This window comes from Panthera onca, chromosome D1 (genome assembly GCF_046562875.1).
Source record: "Panthera onca isolate mPanOnc1 chromosome D1, mPanOnc1 haplotype 2, whole genome shotgun sequence".
NCBI classification, from domain to species: Eukaryota; Metazoa; Chordata; class Mammalia; order Carnivora; family Felidae; genus Panthera; species Panthera onca.
In genome coordinates, this window is record NC_138348.1 from 12623540 (window position 1) to 12646001 (window position 22462).

General features: G+C 42.7%; 2 protein-coding genes across 9 annotated transcripts in view; one reads left to right on the forward strand and one right to left on the reverse strand.

Moving 5' to 3' along the window:
- The window catches only part of CTNND1 (catenin delta 1), a 46709-nt gene extending 37877 nt beyond the window's left edge, over window positions 1-8832 (reverse strand). For 7 of the 8 annotated variants that reach the window (XM_060606714.3, XM_060606710.3, XM_060606711.3 and 4 more), the window contains exon 1: window positions 8564-8832. The gene's annotated coding sequence lies outside the window, so the exon portion shown is untranslated. The remainder of the gene's footprint in view (window positions 1-8563) is intronic. The other variant, XM_060606717.3, reaches the window with a different exon arrangement.
- A 7294-nt stretch (window positions 8833-16126) lies between these two features.
- On the forward strand, window positions 16127-22457 carry BTBD18 (BTB domain containing 18). The gene is made up of 2 exons (XM_060606719.3): window positions 16127-16804; window positions 19648-22457. The coding sequence occupies exons 1-2, from the start codon at window positions 16681-16683 to the stop codon at window positions 21711-21713; spliced, it is 2190 nt and encodes a 729-aa protein (XP_060462702.2). The 5' UTR covers window positions 16127-16680; the 3' UTR covers window positions 21714-22457.
- Window positions 22458-22462: the final 5 nt, after the last annotated feature.

The window sequence follows — 22462 nt, forward strand, 5'->3', positions numbered from 1 at the left end:
ACACATTCTACTCATATCTACATGACTTCACCCTAATATGTTTTAGGTCTCTCTCAAACATACCTTATTAAGTGAAGACTTCCCTGACCACTCTCAGTATACATTTAAAAACCTTACTTTACCCTTGTACTTCTTATTCACCACTCTGTATTCTGCTTTATTTTTTCCTCAATAGTATCAACACACTCTAGCATACTATACATTTACTTGCTTATTTATTATCCGTCTCTTCCAACTAGAAAGTAAACTCTGTGAGGTCTGATGTACTGTTATATTCCAGTGCATGGCATACAGCAGGTTCTCAAATTTCTTTTATTTAAAAAAAATTTTTTTTAATGTTTATTTTTGAGAGCACATGAGCAGAGGAGGGACAGAGAGACAGGGAGACAGAGAATCTGAAGCAGGCTCCATGCTGACAACAGAGCCCAATGTGGAGCTTGAACTCACAAACTGTGACATCATGACCTGAGTCGAAGTTGGATACTTAACCGACTGAGCCACCCAGGCTCCCCTCAAATTTCTTTTAAATGAATGAAGATGTTTCACTCTTCCAATGAAAACAAAAAGTTAAATTTTAGAAAAATAAACCAACTTTGTTCATTTTTCTTTCTATATTTTTTAAGAGTATACACTTAGGCACACAGAGGTTTATTCATATCTTGTTAGGAGACTTAAAAAGATACTCTTGTATTGTTACAACTAAATATTTGGAGTAAAGAAATCCTGCCCTTCTGCTGCCAAAAAAGTTTTTAGCAATAAAGTTCTATACCAAGAGGGTGACATATACATGTGCAAAGCAATTCACTCATTTTTTTTTAAATATTTTTTTTTAGATTTTTTAAGGTAATCTTCACACCCAACATAAGGCTCAAACCTATAACCCTGAGATCGAGTCATGCAGCCCACCAACTGAGCCAGCCAGGCACCCCAACATTTTACTCTTTCAATTAATATGTTGGGCTATCTATTGTCTTCTGAGTCTTATGAATGGGTACAAAATAGATATTTTTTACATGCTCATGTAAGAGCTCATGTAAGGTAGTAAGATAGGATGGGACAAAGAAAGAATGCTGTCATGTTTTCTTAAAATAGAATTGCCTAAGAAGGCAATTTTTAAAAAGAAAAATAGGAAAGAGTAAAAAGATTCATCCTTACTGTTGGGAGCTCTCTTTTTCAAAGACCTGTGATGCTGCTTAATTCAGGAAACACACTTAATGACATCTTTGATTTCCATTTAATGTAACTATGTCCTAATTGTGATCTTAGGCCCATCAACTGGGGTCTCCTGTAGCCTAACCTGCAGATTTGGCTGACCTTCAGCAGGATAGATATTCAAATGGCCAACTCTGCCCTGGTTTACAACGTAGTCAATGGAGAGCAGAACAGAGAGGTTACAGAACCTCCCTTACTCCAGCAAAGAAACCGTGGAAACAAATCAGATTGGCACCAATTTTTCCTTTAAAACAGACTACTCTATTTTAAAAGTGTGCTGAATATACACAAGCTACTTTGTTTCAATGAGATTCACTTCACTTGCAAAGACATGGAAACTGTAGGTGCTTTGATAAAAGTATTGAAAAGTTGACCTAGTTTCTATAACAAGGTCTTATGTCCTCAACCATCAGAATATATTTTGGTTTCTTAAAATATAAGCTCCCTAAAACAAAAATCTTTTCACTCCGCAAAGCAATCTCTCAATGTGCTACTGCATTCCAATGCAGAACGACATGGGAAGCTACACACAAAACTATTAATTTACTCTTAGAAAAGTATGTATTTTTTTCGCTCTACTGCCAATAGAATGAAAGAGAGTAATTAATTGGTAAATGTGGATGGAATCTGAAAATCAAAAAGATAAAAACTAACCTGTTTAAGGTTTATGTATTTTTGAGAGAGACAGAGAGAGATAGAGCATGAGCAGGGGAGGGGCAGAGAGAGAGGGAGACAGAATCTGAGGCAGGCTCCAGGCTGTGAGCTGTCAGCACAGAGCCCGGCGTGGGGCTTGAACCTGTGCCGTGAACTGCGAGATCATGACCTGAGCCAATGTCAGATGCTTAACTGACTGAGCCACCCAGGCGCCCCAAAACTAATCTGCATCATTATAAGAGATCTTCTTGAATCACAATTTACCCTAATCTAGACCTAACTGAAAGAAACCAGAAGCAGTATCCTAATACCTGTACCTTTAGCATGAGTGTAGTTTATTCTATGATAAGAATCAGAAACTTCTTCCATATTAAGTGTTAGTGAGGCAAAGCAATGACCAAAAAGACTACCAACCTCAGGAGAAAAGACAGGGAACACCAGAGGTCAGGAAAGCAAATAAAAAGGAGAAAGTGTAGAGCAATCAGTGGAGGGAAATGTGGGTTTAAAGAAATGCAAAGAGTTGGGTGGGGAGCTATGATGGGAAGCTATGAAGTGCCAACAGAAATTAGTTAAAATACTATTCAGAACATTAGTTTCATGGGTCAGTTAGTATGAGGGGAAGGAAAACCTTCAGCCAGAAGAAACCTAGAAATTTCCAGGCAAGCCTGCCTCTGACAAATATACATTTCCCACAGGCCACAGTTTGGCTTTTCCGCATACAAAAGCAGACCTCTTTCTTAAGCACACTTCTCACAGGATGCATTAATGAACTCACAATTTCTACACACCCCAGTTTTACAAATGTCCATAAATAGGGGTTGAAAATAGAGAATGAATTTTCCTGAACATAAAAGGGGAATTTATTTGAAGAAAAAAGATAGTAAAAGCCTGCCTTTATTTCTATGGAGTTTTCTATACAACCATTCATAGCTGAATATTGTCCTACAAAATCCTGGTTGGCCAAAACTTCAAGATAAACAATCTGGTCCAAAGTCAAAAATAATAAACCAACCAAAGCTTTTCCAGTCCAGTCTCTGAAAAATTAAAGAAAGTTTACCCTTGAATGCTAGAATTTTATCTCTTGTAGATAGAAAAGATGGGAGAAACCTTCTTTTCCCCTAATGTTTCCAAGTCTCTGAAGAAATTACCCTAAGATATTCAAGCTTTGCCACCTGTTTCTCTTCCCCCACTAATGCCTCACTTTACTTTATTAAAAGTTATCCATCCCTAAATTTTGGACAACCTTGCCCATATAACTCCCCAAACTTGTCTATTATTAGACACCATTTTTCCTGTTAAAAAAAGTTAGCTTGGGGTGCCTGGCTGGCTCAGTCGGTAGAGCATGCAAGATATCAGGGTTGTAAGTTCAAGCGCTACCTTGGGGGTAGAGATTACTTAAAATATCTTTAAAAAAAAGAGTTAGCTTACTCATCCAGGAAGCCCATTTATTCCATAATACAAACATCCATACCATAGAGTACCTTAAAGGGTATCTAGTCCAACAGACAAATGATGTTTGAATTCATTTAAAGCATCCATTCTAATAGCAAAAACTTACAAGGCATTACCATGAGCTGAGCACCATTCGATGAATTTTAGATATATTAAATCATTTAGGCATCACAACAATTCTATGAGATGGATTATGTTATTGTTTTCATTTTACTGACAGAGCCAAAGGCATAGAGTGACCAAACAATCTACCCACTATTGCAAGAGTTGAAATGGCAGAGCAAGAGTTGAACTCGGGTAGTCCAGCTCAGGGATCCATGCTCTTAACCACTATGCTACACTGCCTTGACTCTCCATATCTGTGGAACTCTCAGACTGGAAATTCCCTGTCCAGTCAGCATATCGATCAAAAAATACAGAAAAATAAAACATTCGTGGCAAAAGGTTAACTGTGGGTGTCTGGGTGACTAAAGGGTATACTGGAGTTCTTGTGCCATTCTTGCAACTTTCCTCTAAGTTCAACATTTTTTCAAAATTAAAAGTTGAGGGATGCCTGGGTGGCTCAGTCGGTTAAACTTCCGGCTCTTGGTTTCAGCTTGGGTCATAATCTCATGGTTCGTGAGTTCGAGCCCGGCATCAGGCTCTGTGCTGACAGTGCAGACAGATCCTGCTTAGGATTCTCTCTCTTCCTCTCTCTGCCCTTCCCCCAATTGTTCTGTCTCTCTCTCAAAAATAAATAAACTTAAAAAAAATTAAAAGTTCAAGGTTGCTTTTATCATGTAATGGGACATAGTTTGCCAAAGTGATGACCAAATTACCTGCTGGCCAGCAAAGAAGGCTTTAAGAAAAAACTCTGGATCCTTATAATGTCCCCACTAAATGTCTGATCTAAATTGCCCACGCCACTCGAGTCAGACTGAAGGACTCACTGCAGAGGAAGTGGCCCTAAAAATGGAGAACACTGTCCCTGAACCATAACAGTAACTGTGGGCTCCATTCTCAGTGCTTAATATTTAATAACCAATGACACTCAATTCCAAATAGAATGGAGTGCAGACATTTACTCCCCAAAATATATTATATAATATAACCAAATACAAATCAATCCATACCCTTATTTCCCCCTCGTTAGTTCTAACCAGAATATCAGTTCTCTCCTTACTATGTCCCTGCCAGGCCGTATCGATGCTCTCTATTGGAAACCTTGCAGTCAGCTGCATTTTAGGCAGAGCAATTCCTATTTTAGCTTTTCATGGCATTTTAATCCTTGTGCAATGGAAGAGAACATGAAATCACATACTGATAACCTAGGAATCATTCCTTTAGGCAGTTTCCTGTTACTATTGTTCTACAATACCCATGAAAATTAATTTGGGTTCTCTTAAACTCATACTTCCCAATACACTTGAACAAAATCTGAAGTTTCATAGCAGAAGCACTGACAAAAAAATACAATGATATCCGAACATACTTTCTTTGGAACACTGATGTTCAAAACTATCATCCCAAGCTTTTTATGTTTTCATTAACTAGTATAAAAAACACTCAATTCTAACATGTCGGAAAGCAATACTTTCCTGCTGCTGCCCTAGTAAGTTCCAGGTAAGAAGTTCCTCTCCCCTAGATAGTGGCTATATTTAAGGTTTCAGTGGTTGAAGTTAATAGCCACCTAGATTATGAAATGTTATGATCCTTACTTTTTACACTACCCTTTACACTACTTTTTACACTACCCTGTCTGGAACCTGACAGCTCATCCAGAAAAGAGGTGTTTTATTTTTTTGATTAAAATGTTAAATCTTTGATTATTTCCAGAAACTTCATTTAAAAATGGGAGGTAGGAAATGTGTAAAAGGTTGAAACTACTGACTACAGCAGAAGCTTCTAAATTACACTGTGATTTTGTTAATCGAAGTTGTTCTGCTCCCCACCTCGACTTCCTTTCAGTCTTCCCCACAAAATCCCTCAGTGATTCCCATCAAATGCCTTATTTAACCAAGGCTTACTGACACTGCGATATATACTTGACACTAAAGCAGGTGCTAAGAGGACATAGAAGACAGTCTCACAGTCTAGAAGGAAAGACAAAAAGAAGTAGACAACTTTAACACAGTGTGATAAACATTATTTGAGCTACCGTTACAAGCCTCTCCCTGCAAGTTGCCAATATCATTCCAAACCACATGCCTGCAAATTCTCTAGAAGAAGAAATTTCACTGATAATCAAAGTTGGAGGCATTTCCGGTAAGTTCAAGAAGTCAGGATAGCAATAATAGGCATATGGGAAGATCCCAGTTTTAAAGACCGAGGTAATATCCATTCTAGCATATTCAGGTCCCTGTGGGGCTTATGGAAAATGGATTTTTTACATATATTATTCCAACATGCAGGGGGTTGGAATTCTAAGTGGGGGACTGGCACTCTGCAAAATTAAACACTCCTGCCTCTAGCAAGGGCTCATTTTAGTTCTGGCTCTTGTTTCTATTCTCTCTGGAGAATGGTAGTATATTAGTGGCTAAGTCCATGGACTTTGTAGTTAGTCAGAGGAGGGTTTAATCCTGGCCTTGGCCACTTACTGGCAGTGAGATTTTTCAGCAAACCTCACGGGCAGTGAGATTTTCAGCAAACCTCAGCTTCTCTGAGGCTCACAGTCCTTAAAAAACAACAACAAAAACAGTGGTGGGAAATTAAGTAAATAGTTTATGCAAAATGCTTAGCATGCAGTAAAAAAAAAAAAAAAACAAGGGGGCGGGGAGAAAGGGCTGGAAGTAACAGGGGACCACTGGGTACTAAAATAGAAAGCAATAAATTATACAGAGCTAATCATTTTGTTATTCCAATTGAATAGTGATCTATGCTTAATTTATTTGCATCCGTCCTGTCTCACCCATCCCTAGAGAGCAACTACCTCATAAACCTAAGGCTGAATTGCAATTACTCCGAGCTTTTTTTTAAAAAAAATCTACAATAGTCCCAATTTTTATACTGAGAGAACATATCCTAGCCCCTGCGACTCTCCATAATTTGGAACCCTAAGAAAGGCAGTAGAACTCTAACCACCCAAAAGAGACACCCACCTGGAACACACAGACCATACCTTAGTCGTATAACAAAGAAACCAACAGTATATAGGAGTCAAACAAAAAAAGAAAAATCTGCACAACTCATACTTACTCGGCATTTTTTATCCCAAAACCACAATGAGGAGCAAAACAAAAAATTAAAGATTTACTTATTTGCACCCCTTATATTTCCTGAAAGAACTAGTAGGGGTGAGGTAAGAGACAAATCTTCCATCTTATCAACCAAAAGGCTCTATAGTACACACCAGTCAAAACAAAGCCTCAGTCGTGGAAATAAATATTCCTGGACGCTAGTTACTAGGATGCTCACTGCAGCTACACAAAGCCCAGTATTTAAAGCTGGACCCAAATCACCACCACTCAGTCATCCAGAACCTATTTTCAAACTGCCTTTGTACTCCTTCTTCAGATTCCCTCATCCCTCCCCCTAAAGGTTGAGTGGGAAACCGACACTCTGGCAGCAACATGACCAACCCTCCAAAGATCCACCAAGAAACCTCCCCTAGGCTGGAGTCAAGGCAGAGAAAACGTTTAATATTTTCCAAATTTTCTTTCAAGCAAGAAGTATAGTCGAACAGACTGTACACATTATCTTTTTTCTTTGTTGCTGCACTTGCTATAATTATGAGATCCAGACATCAAAATTTGACTGTAGCCCTCGCATAGATTAGATTAAAAGAAGGAACAAAGTTGTTTCTTCGGAAGCCACAACCTCACCAGGATGAAATCATCCTTCAAGAAATACTCTCATTCTGGAAAAGAAATTCAAGGAAGTGTTGTAGTCCAAAAAGAATGGGAGGGGGGCACGAAATCAGGGGACTATTAAAGATACATACCAGTTTAAAGCTAAAGGGCAGCTTATCTATTAAGGCCTATCTTGTTACAATCAGGGCAGTATCTATTCCAGCTCTAATTTTCAGACCGATGCGCATTTTCAAAGAGAAAAAGAAGAGAATACTCAGTTTTCAGCTCCTGATGAGTTGGCTATATAATTATCTAGAAACAGTATTTTTGGAAGAATGGATTTGCAAAAAGAAAAGACAAATCTTAAGATTAAGTATATGAAAGCAGTCACGGGCCTTCGGCTCGTACATATTTTTTATTTCATGGCAAATTAACCAAACCAAAAACTGACCTCCAAAAAACGACTTTCAGTTGGGTTAAAAAATAATTATTCCTGTTGTACTTTCTCAAATGCATTCTCAACACTAAAGTCTGCGTTAAATGTTTTCTCTTAACCTCACCTTATTTGATCCAAGGCCCTTTCAGAAGGCACAAATATTTCCAGGTGTGTTGCCACTTTATTCAGGTGAAGTTAAAAAGCATTAGAATTTCCTTATCCCTTTAAGCACATACACCAAACGTTATGGTACTTGCAAACTGAACATGTAACACCTCTACAAATCTTTGTCATCAAATGTAGTCTTAGGGAGAAAGAAATGGCAATTTGGTTAACATGGACCCATTTGTTTTCTTTTATAAAGCAAAGTAAGGAGGCTACGTCTCGCAGGAGAATGAGGCTCCCACCCACCGCACCTGGAAAAGTGAAAGAGGGATCCACCCAGGAACAGCAGGGCTGGAACTGAGCTGGGCCGTTCAAACTCTCTGGGGGAAAAAACACCACCATTTAAGCTGCAAAGCTCCCTACAACTTTCCACTTCCACAAATCTAATGATAAAGGGGGAGAAAAGTTTTGAAACATACGAAGAACCATCTGTATAACTAGCTTCCAACCCGGACAAATTCCTTTCCCAACCCACACGCAACATGCCAAAAAACCGAACTTTTGGTTTGGGCTCTGAAAATAGAAGTTTGTTAGCTGAACACCAGAAGAAAACATAAAATCAAACAACATACAAAAATGTAAATTTACATGTAAATGTAGATTTGCTCTCACCCCTCTGGATCTATTCGTCTCCCTATGTTAGAGAGAGCTTACAAGTTTGTTTCTGGGGCTTGAATATTTTACTTTTTAATCTAATAAAATACCAAAATTCCCCCAAAGTAAGTAGAAAGAAAAAATAACAATTGCTTAAAAGTCACCCGTCAGCACAGCAGAAGCTCTCGTTTTTAACTTCCCTCTGGTTACCGTAAGACAAAAATTCGACTTGGCTTATCCTCCTTCACCCGTCTGTACACACATTTTTTAAAAAGGCACACACCTCAAATGTGGACTTCTAAAAACCAGTCCTTTAAGAAAGAAACCCAAGGCTTCGTCAATGTGCTGAGAAAGACAAATCCAGCAGGGTACTTGATTTTTCGCCACTTCTTCCTCCTTTCAGGATCAGGATCTTTCCTGCTCTTCTTTCTCCCTCTCTCTCTCCCTCTCTCTCTCTCTCTCTCTCCTTTTTTTTTCTCTCAGATCCAACACCTAAAATGGAAGTTGCACCCAGCCAAAGGCTAGGGAGCCTGGGTGGTGACAAACTGATCTGGCAGCCCTACCCCCTCGCTTTCCTAAGTGATGTCAGCCCCTGAGAACTTCCAATAGGAGCCAGGCATAAATCAGGGAGCTGATTTTATCCAATAGGAAACTTTATTATAGGAAATTAAAAAAATAAAAAAGGAGAGAGGAGGAGAGAAAGAGACAGGGGGAAGTTTTATATATATATTTATATTTAAAGTGGAGACTACACAATCTCTGAGGAATTACTGCAGAGCTCCAGGGGGGGCCGAAGGAACAAGGGCTCCTTGGGATGGCACGCCTAAGCTCCAGTTCTCTTTGATGGTGGGGTTCTTGCTTCCTCTCCCTTCCTTTCCGGGTAGGGAAATAAGAGAAGAGCTGATTTGATTTGCCTGCTGCTATTTGGTTTGTTGCTTTCAACCCCAAAGCATTTTCCCAAAAGAAGACAGGAAGGGAAGGAGAGAAAAATCCTAGAAACAGGACCGCTATGTATTGATTGGATGGTAGGGAATATATGAGGTAAACTCTCAATTTCGGTGTTTGCGTTTAACTGCATTATAGCTAAGGAGAAAAAAAATAGATGTTGGACTTGTTAACAGTTTTTCGTGTCTATACTTTCAACTGGTAGGAGGCTGTATCCCACTGGGCTGTTAAAGAAAATCACTGTCTTCCCATTTGTCCCCGAATCAAAAAAATGTGGGTTTGAGGGGGAGAATAAATGGAATTCAGTAAGAAATATATTTAGAGGAGATAACAGCATGTGTAAGAAAAAGTCTCACTTTAAGAAAATTCAGTTTCTTTGTGCACTTCAAGCTTATGATGATCTAGTTCATACATTCTCTTTTTACATTTAACCCACATAAAGGATTATACAGGTATTCTTTTTCTGAGCTGCAAATGATCCTTAATATGCTCTTACACTGTTAGGCCATGAAGGACAGACATTGGATTTTTTTTTTTTTTTTACATGTTTGACAAAGACTAGCATTTTATGGTCATTCAGTGGTTACTAAAGAAAAATGATAATGATGAATTGAAAATTTCCTTTTTTACTCTTACTGAAAAATCTGCCTGTAGACTGCTGCCAAATGAATCTTCATAAAGTTTTCATAATCTAGAGTAATAGTTAAGAGCATAGGTGCTGCAGTCAGACTGCCTGGCTTCAAACCTTCCTTCCCTGCAAGCATACTTAAGTAAATGTATTCCTACGTGACCTTGAACAAATTATATAATCTCTCAGAGCCTCTGTTTCCTTAACTATAAAGAGGAGATAATAACTATATCTCTCACAGTACTGTTGTGAGAATCAAAACACATATAAAGTTCTTAAAGCAACATACAGTATACAATATAAACTCACTAAGAATGAGTTATTATTACCAGTATCTACCCTCTCCCAAAACCTTCAGTGGCTCACCATTGCCCGATAATAGCAAACAATGACAGAGCATCTATCATGTGAAAGGCACTTTGCACTCATTATCTCTGACTTCTAAAACACCACCATGGAGATAGTATTACCACCATTTCACAAATGAGGAAATCAAGGTTCAGCAAGCTGAAGAAACTTGCCTGAGTTCGTCTGGCTAAGAAGTGGTCCCCTCATTGATCTGACTCCAAAGCCCACGCTCTTTCCATCACCCTACACTGTGGTCAGGATAAAAGCCAAGTTCCTCATCTGCTTTCAAGGTGCCACGTTTACTCACTCAATACATTAAAGTCACCCTTAGTAACCATAATCTGACCTTTCCTTATCTATTTAAACTGGAATTCTACTCCTCAGCATGAATGTGCCCTTCTAATCAGGCAATCTAGTCATTATCCACCCCCTCATATCTGGTCTAAAGTGGCCAAAAAAGGATTTCTCTCAGAATGGCTAGAAGACCAAACAGGCATCACAGCACTTGTTTGATGGGCTTTAAACAAACTAACTAGATTGGGAAATTAATACATTAAACAGAGACATGCACGAACTTTAACCCTCATTATCTAGGAACCTTCTCTTACTATCTTATCACATCTTCTACTTCTCTTTCCATCTAGTATTCCTGGTCCTCCATAGCAAGTTCAAAAGCCAAAGATGACTGCCAAAGGAAAACAACCAGCACAAGAAATGTTCGTGGCTCTAGATCAGAGCCACATTTTAGAATATTCTATGTTTTTCTAGCGATGGATTGGTCTTGTTTCCTTCACATCGTCACTAAAAACTTGCAAGTATTTTGCCTTCCTTTAGTGTGTGTGTTTTCCTGTCTCCTTCACCAGAAGATGAGCTCCATGAAGACATGAATGGCATCTTTCTAGCTCATGGTGTACCCCAGAGCTCAGCCTAATGTCTCGTATTTAGCAACGGATGAGTGAGTGAATGAAGTCTCTTGGCTTACTAGTTATGTAATCCTGGGCAAGTCATTTTATAGTAACGAATTTGTAGATAACATTCGAAATAAAGTTATATACAAACCAAAAAAGATAACTCAGGGGATGCCTGAGTCAGTAAAGCATGAGACAGGCTCAGTCAGTAAAGCATGGGGCTCTTGATCTCAGGATCATGAGCTCAAGCCCACGTTGGGCAGAGAGCCCACGTAAAAAAAAAAAAAAAAAAAAAAGATAATTTAGTGATGAAAAAGTTAAAATTTAAATTTATCTGAAATAGCTGTCTCCAAATAAAGCATCACAAGGATCAATACTCACTGAGGGATAAACTCTTTACAGTCAGGTGACCGAAAGCAAAAAGATGAGTTCCACTTGGATTATTCTTAGTCCCTACAGTGAGCCAGGTACCTTCTGGATGTCAAAGATAATGAGTAGACCAGTTTCCTGCTCTCAGAAAGCTTACATGCTAGTGGAGGGAGAGAGAAGATTAATAAATGTCAGATGTAACACTACGCAGAGATTTAAAACAGACTGATAGGGGCACCTGGGTGACTCAGTTGGTTAAGTGTCTGACTTTAGCTCAGATCATGATCTTGCAGTCCAGGAGTTCAAGACCTGCAAGGGGCTCTGTGATGACACCTCAGAGCCTGGAGCCTGCTTCAGATTCTGTGTCTCCCTCTGTCTCTGCCTCTCCCCTGCTCATGTTCTGTCTCTCTCTCTCAAAAATGAATAAACATTAAAATTTAAAAAAAAAGAAAAAAGACTGATAATAATGACTCGTGGCTTATTCTACCCTGGATGTCAGGGACAAACTCTTCAGAGAGTTTGACATTTAAGTTGAAATCTTTAAGTTGAAATCTGAAGAAGCAGCTAATCATAAGAACACAGGAGCATTGGTAACTACTAATGCCAAAGTCCTCAAGTGTGAGGCTGAAACATGCTGAATCCAGCAGTGTGTCGAAATGAGAAGGGAGTGATAAGAATATGAAAGAGTCTACAGGTTAGAGAAAGGAGTTTGATTTCATTCTTTGTTTAAAATGTTTATTTATTTATTTTGAGAAAGAGAGAAAGTGCTCACGCACACAAGTGGGGGAGGGGCAGAGAGGGAAGGAGGGAGAGAATCCCTAGCAGGCCCCACACTATCAGTGCAGAGCCCAACGCGGGACTCCATCCCATGAGCCAGGAGATCAGGACCTGTACCAAAATCAATATTCGGATGTCTAACTGACTGAGCCACCCAGGTGCCCCTTGATTTTATTCCTAGGTAGAGGAAAGCCTGTGAGGGTTTTCAACAGCAGAATGACATAATCTAACTCAGATTTTGAAAAGATCTGGCTGTTTATGTGTCAAATGGATTAAAGAGGGGGTACGGGTGAAAGCAAGGAAATTAGTTTGAAGGTCAAGTTGCAGTAATACAAAGCGGACTACAGTAGTAACAGTGAAAACAGGGAGAAGTTAATGGATTGAGGATATGTTTAGAGATACAAGGTTGTTTTTTATTGCGGAGCTTTTTCTTTTTTTTTTTTTTTTCTTTCTTTCATTTGTTTTTACCGCATGGAGTATTACATTCAGTGTGCTCGGTTTCACAGCTCTCAAAGTTTAACTCCCCCCACCCAAGCCACCAGCACTTACACACAAAGAAAAACAAGATACCATAAAACGTTGAAAGATTAGGGAAGAGCTAGGAAATAATACCGTGTTTAAAAAAGAAATATTAAAAACAAATAAGAAATATTAAAGTTATTATATAGGGCTGAGTTCTGTGCTGTGTTGACTCTACTTCTAAAATAGACTGAAACTATAAATGCCAAGGAGAAGAAATGAAAAAAAATTCAACTCCAAAAAAAACCAAAAAAACCCCCCTGGCTATCCATACAAAAGAAGACAAAATATTTTTACTCCTTTCTACCCTCTGGTGGCTACATATTACCATCAAAAGTTTGTCATTTTTGAAGCCCTGAGTAGGATGGCCATTTATCATTCCCTTTAGAAATTCTACTATCACTAGATTTAACTACAATGGTGTTGGATTTAAAAAGCAGAAACCAAGAAGGGAGTCCTCTCCAGTTCTTGAAAATTAATCTAATCCTAATAACAATAAATTCATGAGGAGGTATAATATTTATATTTTTCTTACAAGCCCACAGGATCACCTCTACTGGTACTCCAGCCACCTACTCAAGTCTTGATTCCACAGTAACAGATATCCTAAACAAGCATTGTTCTGCCTTCTCTTTTTTTTTTCTTTTTGCTTGCTTGTGTGTCCTCCTTCTGCTAAGTTTTATGTCCTTTCACGAACTGCTTCCTCTTCAAAATATAACTGCAACCTAAAATGTCTCCTGTTCCTTGATCTTTTTTCCGTCTTGAGAGCAGAGGTCTCAAACTAGGAAAATATTACCTGACTTGGAAATCCACCCCATCCCCCCATATTTGTCAACCTTCTCAAATCCTATAAAAAAACAAAAAAACAAAACAAACAAAAAAAACAACAACAAAAACCTTTAAAAAAAAATTTTTTAACGTTTATTTATTTTTCAGAGACGAAGAAAGACAGAGAGTGAGCAGGGGAGGGGCAGAGGGAGAGAGGGAGACATGGAATCCCAAGCAGGCTCCAGGCTCCGAGCTGTCCGCACAGAGCCCCACGCGGGGCTCGAACTCACAGCCGTATTTGAGCGCACCGTACTTTACTCACCTCTCTACACTGATCCTTTGCAGGTTCCCCGTGTCTTAGGCATCTTCGTGTCCTGTCTCCAGGTGGCCTCCGTGAAGGCTGCTCCGTTTTAATTCGCCGCACTCTGTCACCAATGGCTTTGGATTCAGCTGTCTTCACCTAGAGCTGGACATCGCGGGGCGTGGAAGTGAAGCCAGGCCCCAGGTCCTAACACACACACATGGGGGGGAACCGCTGTCCAGATTTATAACGTGGGCTGGCATTCTCTCTGAATGATTAATCTTGAAATCATTTGTTACATCACCCCTGAAAACAGCTGCTTCCAGTCAAGAGGTGCGCTAACTAAATCATGTCTGGAAGGCCACTGCAGGCCCCACCACACCCGAAGTTCCGTAATGCCCTTGGTCCCACCAGTTTCTAGTGGAGCGGGATCCGTGAAAACCGGATTCCAGACACTAGCCCAACAGCCTTGTTCCCGAACATCCCTGGCCTAAGGAGCTATCAAGGTTAGAAAGATCTGATCAAGGTGCGAGGAGAGCCATCCAGAGGCTTTTTCCTCCGAGACGCCTTCCTCAGCGGGGCCTGGGCCCCTTCAGCGTCTTCAAAGGGAAGACGGAGGTGTCCTTCAACCGCCTCGGAGGCTGCCCTACTGGGGAATCCTGACCCTGTCCTCCCTGTGATTTCGTCGAGTGCCGTGGGACAAGACGGCCTCCACAACAAACCCTCCCGGGCGGGCCTTCCCACCTACCTCTTGCAGCCCGACCATCTTGGCTCGGCCCTCAAGTCCCTCGAGACGTAGCCTCCCGCCCAAAGCGCTCCTCTCCCTGTGATTGGCCGCCTGAGGAGCCTTCGGCCAATGGGGATGACGTATTCAGGCAGACGTCAGCCCGCGGGCTGGGGAGGAGGAAGGACGTCGGGCCCCGCGACGCGCCGTGCGCGAGGGCCACAGCGCGAGGTGTGTGGCGCTGGCCGCGTGGCCTCAGGCCCTGGCTGTCACCACCTCCCGGTGCATGAGGGTGCCGGGCCCGCAGCGGTACGAGGGCACCAGGGAGTGGCTGCAAAGCTCGTGTGGCCGGAGGTGGTGGTGAGGGCGAGCCCTGAATTCGGGCCTCCGGGAGCCTCACGCTCCATTCCCAGAAACCTTTGCGCCTAGAGGTCTCTCTTCAAAGGAGTTGGGCCGGGGCGCCCAGAGCGTGAGGGGCGCCCAGCCTTGCAGGGCCTGCTGTGAAGCCCTGCTTTTCCCGCCAACCCCGATTCCTTGCTTCTGGACGCGGAGCGGAACCCCCTCGGGCCGTGGGCCCACCTGTGCCGCTCTGCTAACCCTCCCCGCTCAAGGCTCGACTTTGGGAGGAAGCAAGGCAGGCTGGACAGAGGACCCGAGCACCAAGAGGACGCCAAGAGCAACTTCTGCAGAGCTATTCCAGGTCGGGTCTGGGGGCCAGGCGGGGGGCTTGGTGGCTCGGGAAGCTTCCCCAGAGCCTATGTTTGGGACCTTGCAAGAGCTGCCATCCTCCGCCCCTTTCAGCCCTCCGGCTGAAATCGGCATGGAGCCTACCCTTTCTGAATTCACCTTTCCGTCCCCTTCTTTCCTGATAGTTTGACGGGAACCGTTCAGAGCCGTCGGTGCCACCTGACAGAAAACTGCATGCCAGGAAAGGAACGCCAGCTGTGCAGTGAGTGTGGGGGTTTCAGTGCAAAAAGCTGGACATGGAGTGAGCCTGAAGTCAGAATAGCCAGCTTGTTTCGGGAAGGGAAGGATGCTTAATTATCCTTGCTCCGTTGTTAGCCAGGTGATTAACCAGACTGACAAACCGAACGGCCACATCCTTTGCCAGTTTCCAGGCCGCGTGAGGCTCGCTTTGGTCAAGAACATCTGAAGCAAGGGTGGCAACGTCCTTATTTCTTTCTGTGAGAGACCTTCCCACGGAGTCCAGCACCTGCTTTTCTTTACTGTGCACCCTCTGCTGGTTAGTGTGATAGAGTGAGCTCAAAGAAAAGAAGGTTGTGTACAACCTCCTAGAGAATTTTATGTTCTATATTGTTTCTTTAAAAGTGTTAAATTGGGGATTATACCCATGGAACTCAGAAGTGTGGTGCTCGGGAAGAATAGGAGTTGTCAGCACTATTGGTGTTGAGTCTCGGTGGTAACGTGAATGAAGAAGGTTTAAGCATAATGGTAATAGCTACTTTTTCTTTTTTTTTTTTTTTTAAAGTTTATCTGTTTCTTTTGACAAAGAGAGAGAACAGGGGCAGGGCAGACAGAATCTCAAGCAGGCTCTGCACTGTCAGCACAGAGCCCGACACGAAGCTCAAACTCACAAACCATGAACCGAAATCAAGAGTCAGATGCTTAACCAACTGAGCCACCCAGGTGCCCCAACCACAGCTACCGTTTTGGAAGTGATAGTTATTATGTGCCAGGCACTCACAGTACTAAGCAGTTTTACCTGCATTGACTCATTTAACCTGTAAAACAGCCCTACCAGGTAAGTACTATTATCATTACCATTTCATAGATGAGAAAAGTGAGGCTCAGAAAAGTTAGGTCAATTGCCTGAGATTATACAGCTAGGCTAATACATAACAGAACTAAGATTCAAATGTGCACATGCTTCTGAGCTCCTACATGTAACCACTATGAAATTCTTTCTTGAGATACCCTTGGCACAATTTCTGGGCTTATGGTAACTCGACTCACGGCTATTCTCTCTCACTTTCAAAATTTCCTTGTCATTTCAAAGACAAAAAGCAAATTAGGTGCAGCCATTCCTCTGAAATGTACTATCTCGTCCACAGGAATCCGATCTGTGAAAACGTAGGTTTGTTAAGAGACCAACATGTGCTCTCCTGCCAGTTCCAAAATCCTATATAGGAATCCCCGGTTTCTGCGGTTGGCTTTTGTGCAGCTTCATCACCAGCAACAGAGCGGTGTGTTCTGCGATGTCCTTCTACAGGCGGAAGGTAAGAGACTGGTGGGGACCCGCTTGAGAAGCCACTCACTGTAGGATACTTACGATGGAATAAGATAAAATGAGTTCAGGGCCAGGGAGTAGAGCACAAAACCAAGAAAAGGTATTATCATCACCTTTGAGTATTGTACATTATTTGGTAAAGAGCTGTTTGTTTCGAGGACAGTTGGCTGTTTTCAAGAGTGAATAGGAGACTGTGCTCTTTTTCTTTTAAATCGTGAAACTAATTGTAAAGTTTAGTAAGCCTAGAAATTCTGTAAAAGATGGATAATATTGTAAGAGGATGATTGTGAAGATGGAGTTAACATACACACAGTGCTCAGAACGGCGTTCTTCATGAATTGAGCACAATGTAAGTGTTAAATAATACTATTACTTATTTTCCCATTTTCTCGTCAAGCTGCTGCTTTACTTTTCTCATCTTCAAATTGGTGGGTTTTGTTGTTTGTTGTTAGACCTAAAAATAGTTAATTTCCACTCCTTCCCTTTACACTTACAATGGTCGAGCAGCATGAAGTAGAGCCTGGAATCATGTAGAAGGCCCAACACTAGGAATCAGAGTCTTAGTTGTTTTTTTTTAAGTCTTAGTTTTGTTACTCAGTAACAAAGTGACAAATGGGCAAGTAAGTCCCACTCGTCTCTCCGGAGCTCAGTTTCTTCACTTATAAAAAAGGATTATGACAACCAACATTGTGTAGCACTCTACAGTTTGCAGAGTACATCCAGTATAGTGTCTCATCTGATTCTTAAGACAGCCTTATGAGGTAAAATATTATGTGGTTCCAATCTTAAAGATGAGCGAATCAAGGCCTAGAGAGTTAAGCGACTTGCCTGTTGGTTCTCTTAGTAAGCACAGAATTGGGATTCATTCCTTAACTCCTAATAAAAAACACAATTGCCTGTTGTATACTAGAACAGTGTACTAGCATGGGCATATAGTATATATGAAGATAAAGTCCCCCTTTGTACGAAAATCATGTAAAGGGGAGACCTTCGGATAACCAGTGCATCCAAGTAACTGTGCAGTATAGGAGTAAGTAAAGGATGATGGAGGAGCACAAGAGAGGGGTACCTTCCCAGACTTGAGGTTCGGGGACAGGGGTTAGGGAGATTTTCTTGGAGAAAATAACCCCTTAGCTGAGATCTGGAAGACAAACAAGTAGAAGGAAGTGAGGAAAGATTTCCCCAGGCATGGAGAACAGCATGTACATAGATGTGACCAGGGATTTGCGAGTGGTTCACTATGGCTAGAGTGCAGACTGCAAGTGTATTGATCAGAGATATGGCTAGAGAATTAGCAATGTAAGGTCTGAAGTGTTATGCAAAGGAAGCAAGTCTTGTCTTCAGAACATTGGGAAATGTATTCATCGGTTTTCAGAAGAAGGTCATGATCATGTAAAAGGCCCAAGCTTTAGAAATAACACTTGGGCTGCATGAGAAGAATTATTGGATTGTTGTTGAGCCCAGATAGAGGGCTATTTTGGAATCCAAGAGAAGGAATGGTGGCCTAAACTAAGGCATTGAGAATAGAAATGTATGGTTTATAATCAGAAAGAATTTACAAAACTTGCTGCATTTAAGGGCATAGGCTCTGTAGCCAAATTCCCTGGATTCAGATCCTCTCCCTGTGACTTGCTAACCATGTAATTGTGGTGGGCATATTACTTAGCTCTGCCACAGTTTACTCATCTGTAAGAACAACTGCTTCACAGGATTTCAGTGAAGATCGAATAAATGAATACTGGTAAAACCCTTACTTAGTACATTATATGGCATGCAAGAAGGACTCAAGAAATAGTCGCTTTTTTAACAAAATTAATGTTCGGGGGAGCCCAGCTGGCTCAGTCAGTAGGGCATGTGGCTCTTGATCTCAGGGTTGTAAATTCAAGCCCCATGTTGGGAGTAGAGATTACTAAAATATATGTATGTATCTATATATCTATGTATATCTCTCTATACAGAGATATATTTAAAATAAATAAAAATAAATTTAATATGTTTGATTAGATACAATGAGTAAAGGAGAACAAAGACTTCTAGTTTTCAGGCTTGGGAGTAAAGTGCATACTTATTTTGAAGTAAGAAATGGGAGGTTTTGGGGTTGAGGAATGGAGTTCACCTTCTAGAAAGGTTGATGCAGGTTATGGCATGTTCAGTGTCTTGGGAAAGGTATCTAGGCAGAGGTAGGACCTGGGAGTCAGCATCAAGCCTTTGGAAACTGAAGTCATGAGAGATACCAACTAAGATTGACAGGGAAGTGCCCATAAAGAAGGTGGCTCACGATAGACAACTGCCTGGTAGGCAGTGCCTAAGAGGTCGGGAGAGAGATGAACCCTGGTTATATGCATCCAAAGCTCATATTCTGTTAGACCACAAGCAGCTTCTGTAAAAAATTTTAAATTCTTGTGAGTCAAAAATTTGATGCCCTCCTTTGTGTGAAGCGGTGGGTATATCTTAGCGAACAAGATAGATATGGTCTCTGTCCTCAGAGTTCCACTTTAGTGAAGGAGATGGACGGTTCTAACACTGAGACCTAAGTGCTCTGATAGCTAGAGTACCTCTCTGTGCCCAGGAGCAGCTAACCTAGACTGGAAGTGGGGTGGGGAAAGGCTTTCTGGAAGAAGTGATGTCTAAACTAGATTTTGAAGGATAAAAAGTGAGTTAGCTAGGTAATGTCAGAAGGTTCCAGACAAACAGAAGGAACAGACTTCTCCTATTTGAACTTCCACGGAAGGAAGTTGAGAGGAGCAGCACGTTTGGGTAGTAAAGACTCTGCTTAGCCTGTGAGCATGCCAGTTTGCAGGAAATAACAAAAGTGTTTGGATTTCCTTCCAGGTGAGGCAGTTCCAGCCCATTGCTGCATCCTGTCAGCCTGCAGCCCCTTCTTCACAGAGCGCCTGCAGCGGGAGAGGCCAGCTCAGGGTCGGAAGGTGGTCCTGGAGTTGGGGGGCTTGAAGATCAGGACACTCAGGAAGCTGGTGGACTTCTTGTATACCTCAGAGATGGAAGTATCTCGAGAAGAAGCCCAGGATGTGCTTTCTGCTGCCCGTCAGCTCCGTGTCTCTGAGCTAGAATCCCTTCAGCTAGAGGGTGGGAAGTTGGTGAAGGCCCCCCCGGGCCGAAGACTGAACCGGGAGTGCTTACAACCTCCAAGTCCTGCACCAATCTCTGCCAGGGTGCTGGCATCCACCCGCCGCCCTCGGACTCCACTGCCTGTGACCCAGACTCCTTGTCCTCTTGGACTAGTGAGATTGAAGTCCTTGGGAAAGGAGGAGGGGCCCCTGGAGAAAAGCAACCAACAGAACACAGAGAACTCGTCCGGCAATCTTCTGCTCAAGAGGAAGGCCAGAGCTTGCCCAACTCCACAAGAAAAAGGCTCTTCACCATCAAGCCACAGTCAGGGACCTAAAGAGAACAAGAGCGACTCTGCCCTTGCTCCTACAGCAGTTTCCCCGCCTGGTATGTACCCCTCTGTGGATGAGCGACTATTGCCCAGAAAGATCAGGCTGAGTCGCTCAAAACCATCTCCTGATGTCTGTACATCCAAGCCTTCCAGCACTGTGAGTGGACCCAGCTCAGTACCGACAGCCCCTGGCCGGCGTCTTTGGCGGCAGAAGAGTATAAATAAAGGACCAGAAGACAAGGAGAAGCCAGGGAGAGCTAGTCCTCTCCAAAGCATCCCAAGCCCATCTGGTCTTGGAAACACAGGTGGGAACAAGAAGCGGAGCCCTGAAGTCAGGGCACCAAACTCAGACTCTGCAGAGGAGGGGCAGGTTGGAAGGGTGAAACTTCGGAAGATTGTCAACGGGACGTGCTGGGAGGTGGTACAAGAGCCTCCCCTCAAAAACTCTCAAGAGAGCCCTCAGATCCCAGAATCTGAATGCTCCGAAGAGCCTGCAGGGACGCAGCCATCCTCCGTGAACCAGCAGGAAATGTTATCTGCCCGAGTAGATCTGTGTCAGGACTCCCCCGTGTGCTCCAGGCTACAAGATCTCCTGCTCTCTGCTAGCCACTCCCCAGACCACCCAGTGGCAAAGTCTGAGTTTGGGTCCAGTCCAGAGCCGGTAGGGAAGGAGCCCGGGTTGGATATGGACTGCAGAGAGCACTACGCATTTGACACAGCCCTGCTGGGGCAGCCGTGCGAGGCTGAGGAGTACCGCATCACTAGTGCCGCTGCCACCAGTGAGCTGGAGGAGATCCTGGACTTCATGCTGTGTGGCTCAGACACTGAGCCCCGCACAGGGTCTCTGGAGAGTCCTGGAGCCGAGGGCTGCAGGACCCCTAATTATCACCTGGCAGATACAGGAAAGAACTGGATCGAAGGGGAGGAATGGTGTCTGCCAGACATGGAACTCTGGCCCAGGGAGCTCACAGGATTGGAACAGGAACCTGTTGGGGAGAACAAAGAGCCAACAGAGCCCTTTAGCCCCCTTGTCATGCCCTCTGAGAACAAAGAGCCAGATGAGTCCCTCAGCCCCCTTGTCATGCCCTCTGAGGTGAGTGAAGAGGGGGTACTTTCAGTAGGAAGCCCTTGGACTCCGGATCTGGAAATTACCAGTTCCCAGCCACTGGATGGTCAGAGAGAGAAGCTTCTCCACATTGACTCTCTCGACGTTCCCCAAAGGTCCTATGAGGATCTCTCACCTCCCTGTTCAAACTGGATGGACGCTAGGCTGGAAGTGTCCCTAAGTATGGATGAGGTATTATACCCTGCTCCAGAGGCAGGCAAGGAGGAACTTGGCAACTCCGGATTGTTGGACCCACTTCCTGCCAGCTCGGAAGAGGAAGAGATTGATGTTGTGGACTGGACGTCAGAGGGGAGGCTGGTGCCCACGGGTATTCCTTCTGTGTGGCCCGACCCTTCCTCAGAGTCAGACACAGAGGTAGACATACTAACGTAGAACAGGTAGTGCAGGTTAGCGGCAGGGGGAGGGTGGGAAATGTTGACTAGCAAAAGGTATATTGGTAGAGGCTAGCACGTGCCCTGTCCCCTTAGCAGGAGAGGCAGGTGTGCTCCCAGGTCTTGGTCGGTCCCTTCCTCTCCTCCCCAGGTTTTGGGAGCCAAGCAGAAGTAGTACCATGGGTACAGAATTATGAACCTGAACCATCTTATTTCTTTGTAATCTATTTTCCAGTTAGTGATAAACAAGTCAAACTATAAACTGTGTGGTCCCCAAATCTACTAGGTCATAAATAACCAACGCCAGGTATCCTAAGTCATAAGACCTCTAGTCACTGCTAGTTTAATAATAAATCAGAAAAAAACACCCTCTGAAACAAAGCGTTTCAGAAGGTTCGAAACAGTGCTGGGGTGGGACAACTGGGTAAGAGTGACAGGACATTTTCCAGTACCTACTGTGGGGCTTATTCAATCCATTATTGAAGTTCTAGTCAAACCTCTGCAGGGGCCAAAAAGATAGAACTCCCATCATCACTTCCAAGAAGTGAGTTAAAAAGAAATACATGCTTTTAAAAAAAATAAATTTACTTTTTTCCCATAGTTTTTGCAAGTATTTCACACGCTGTGCCAGACAGCCTAGGAGCTCCAGGATAATTGGTGACCTTAGAATATGAAAAATAGAAAGGGAGCCAATCCCACAAAAGGCTGAGCTCTGTCCATCTAATACCATAACATCAAGTTATTACTCAA

Bases quoted from the DNA above. Each gene is read 5' to 3' on its own strand.
- BTBD18 (XM_060606719.3), top strand. From the start codon at position 16,681: ATGTGCTCTCCTGCCAGTTCCAAAATCCTATATAGGAATCCCCGGTTT. The intron at 16,805-19,647 runs GTAAGAGACTGG...ATTTCCTTCCAG, and splicing joins TGTCCTTCTACAGGCGGAAG to GTGAGGCAGTTCCAGCCCAT.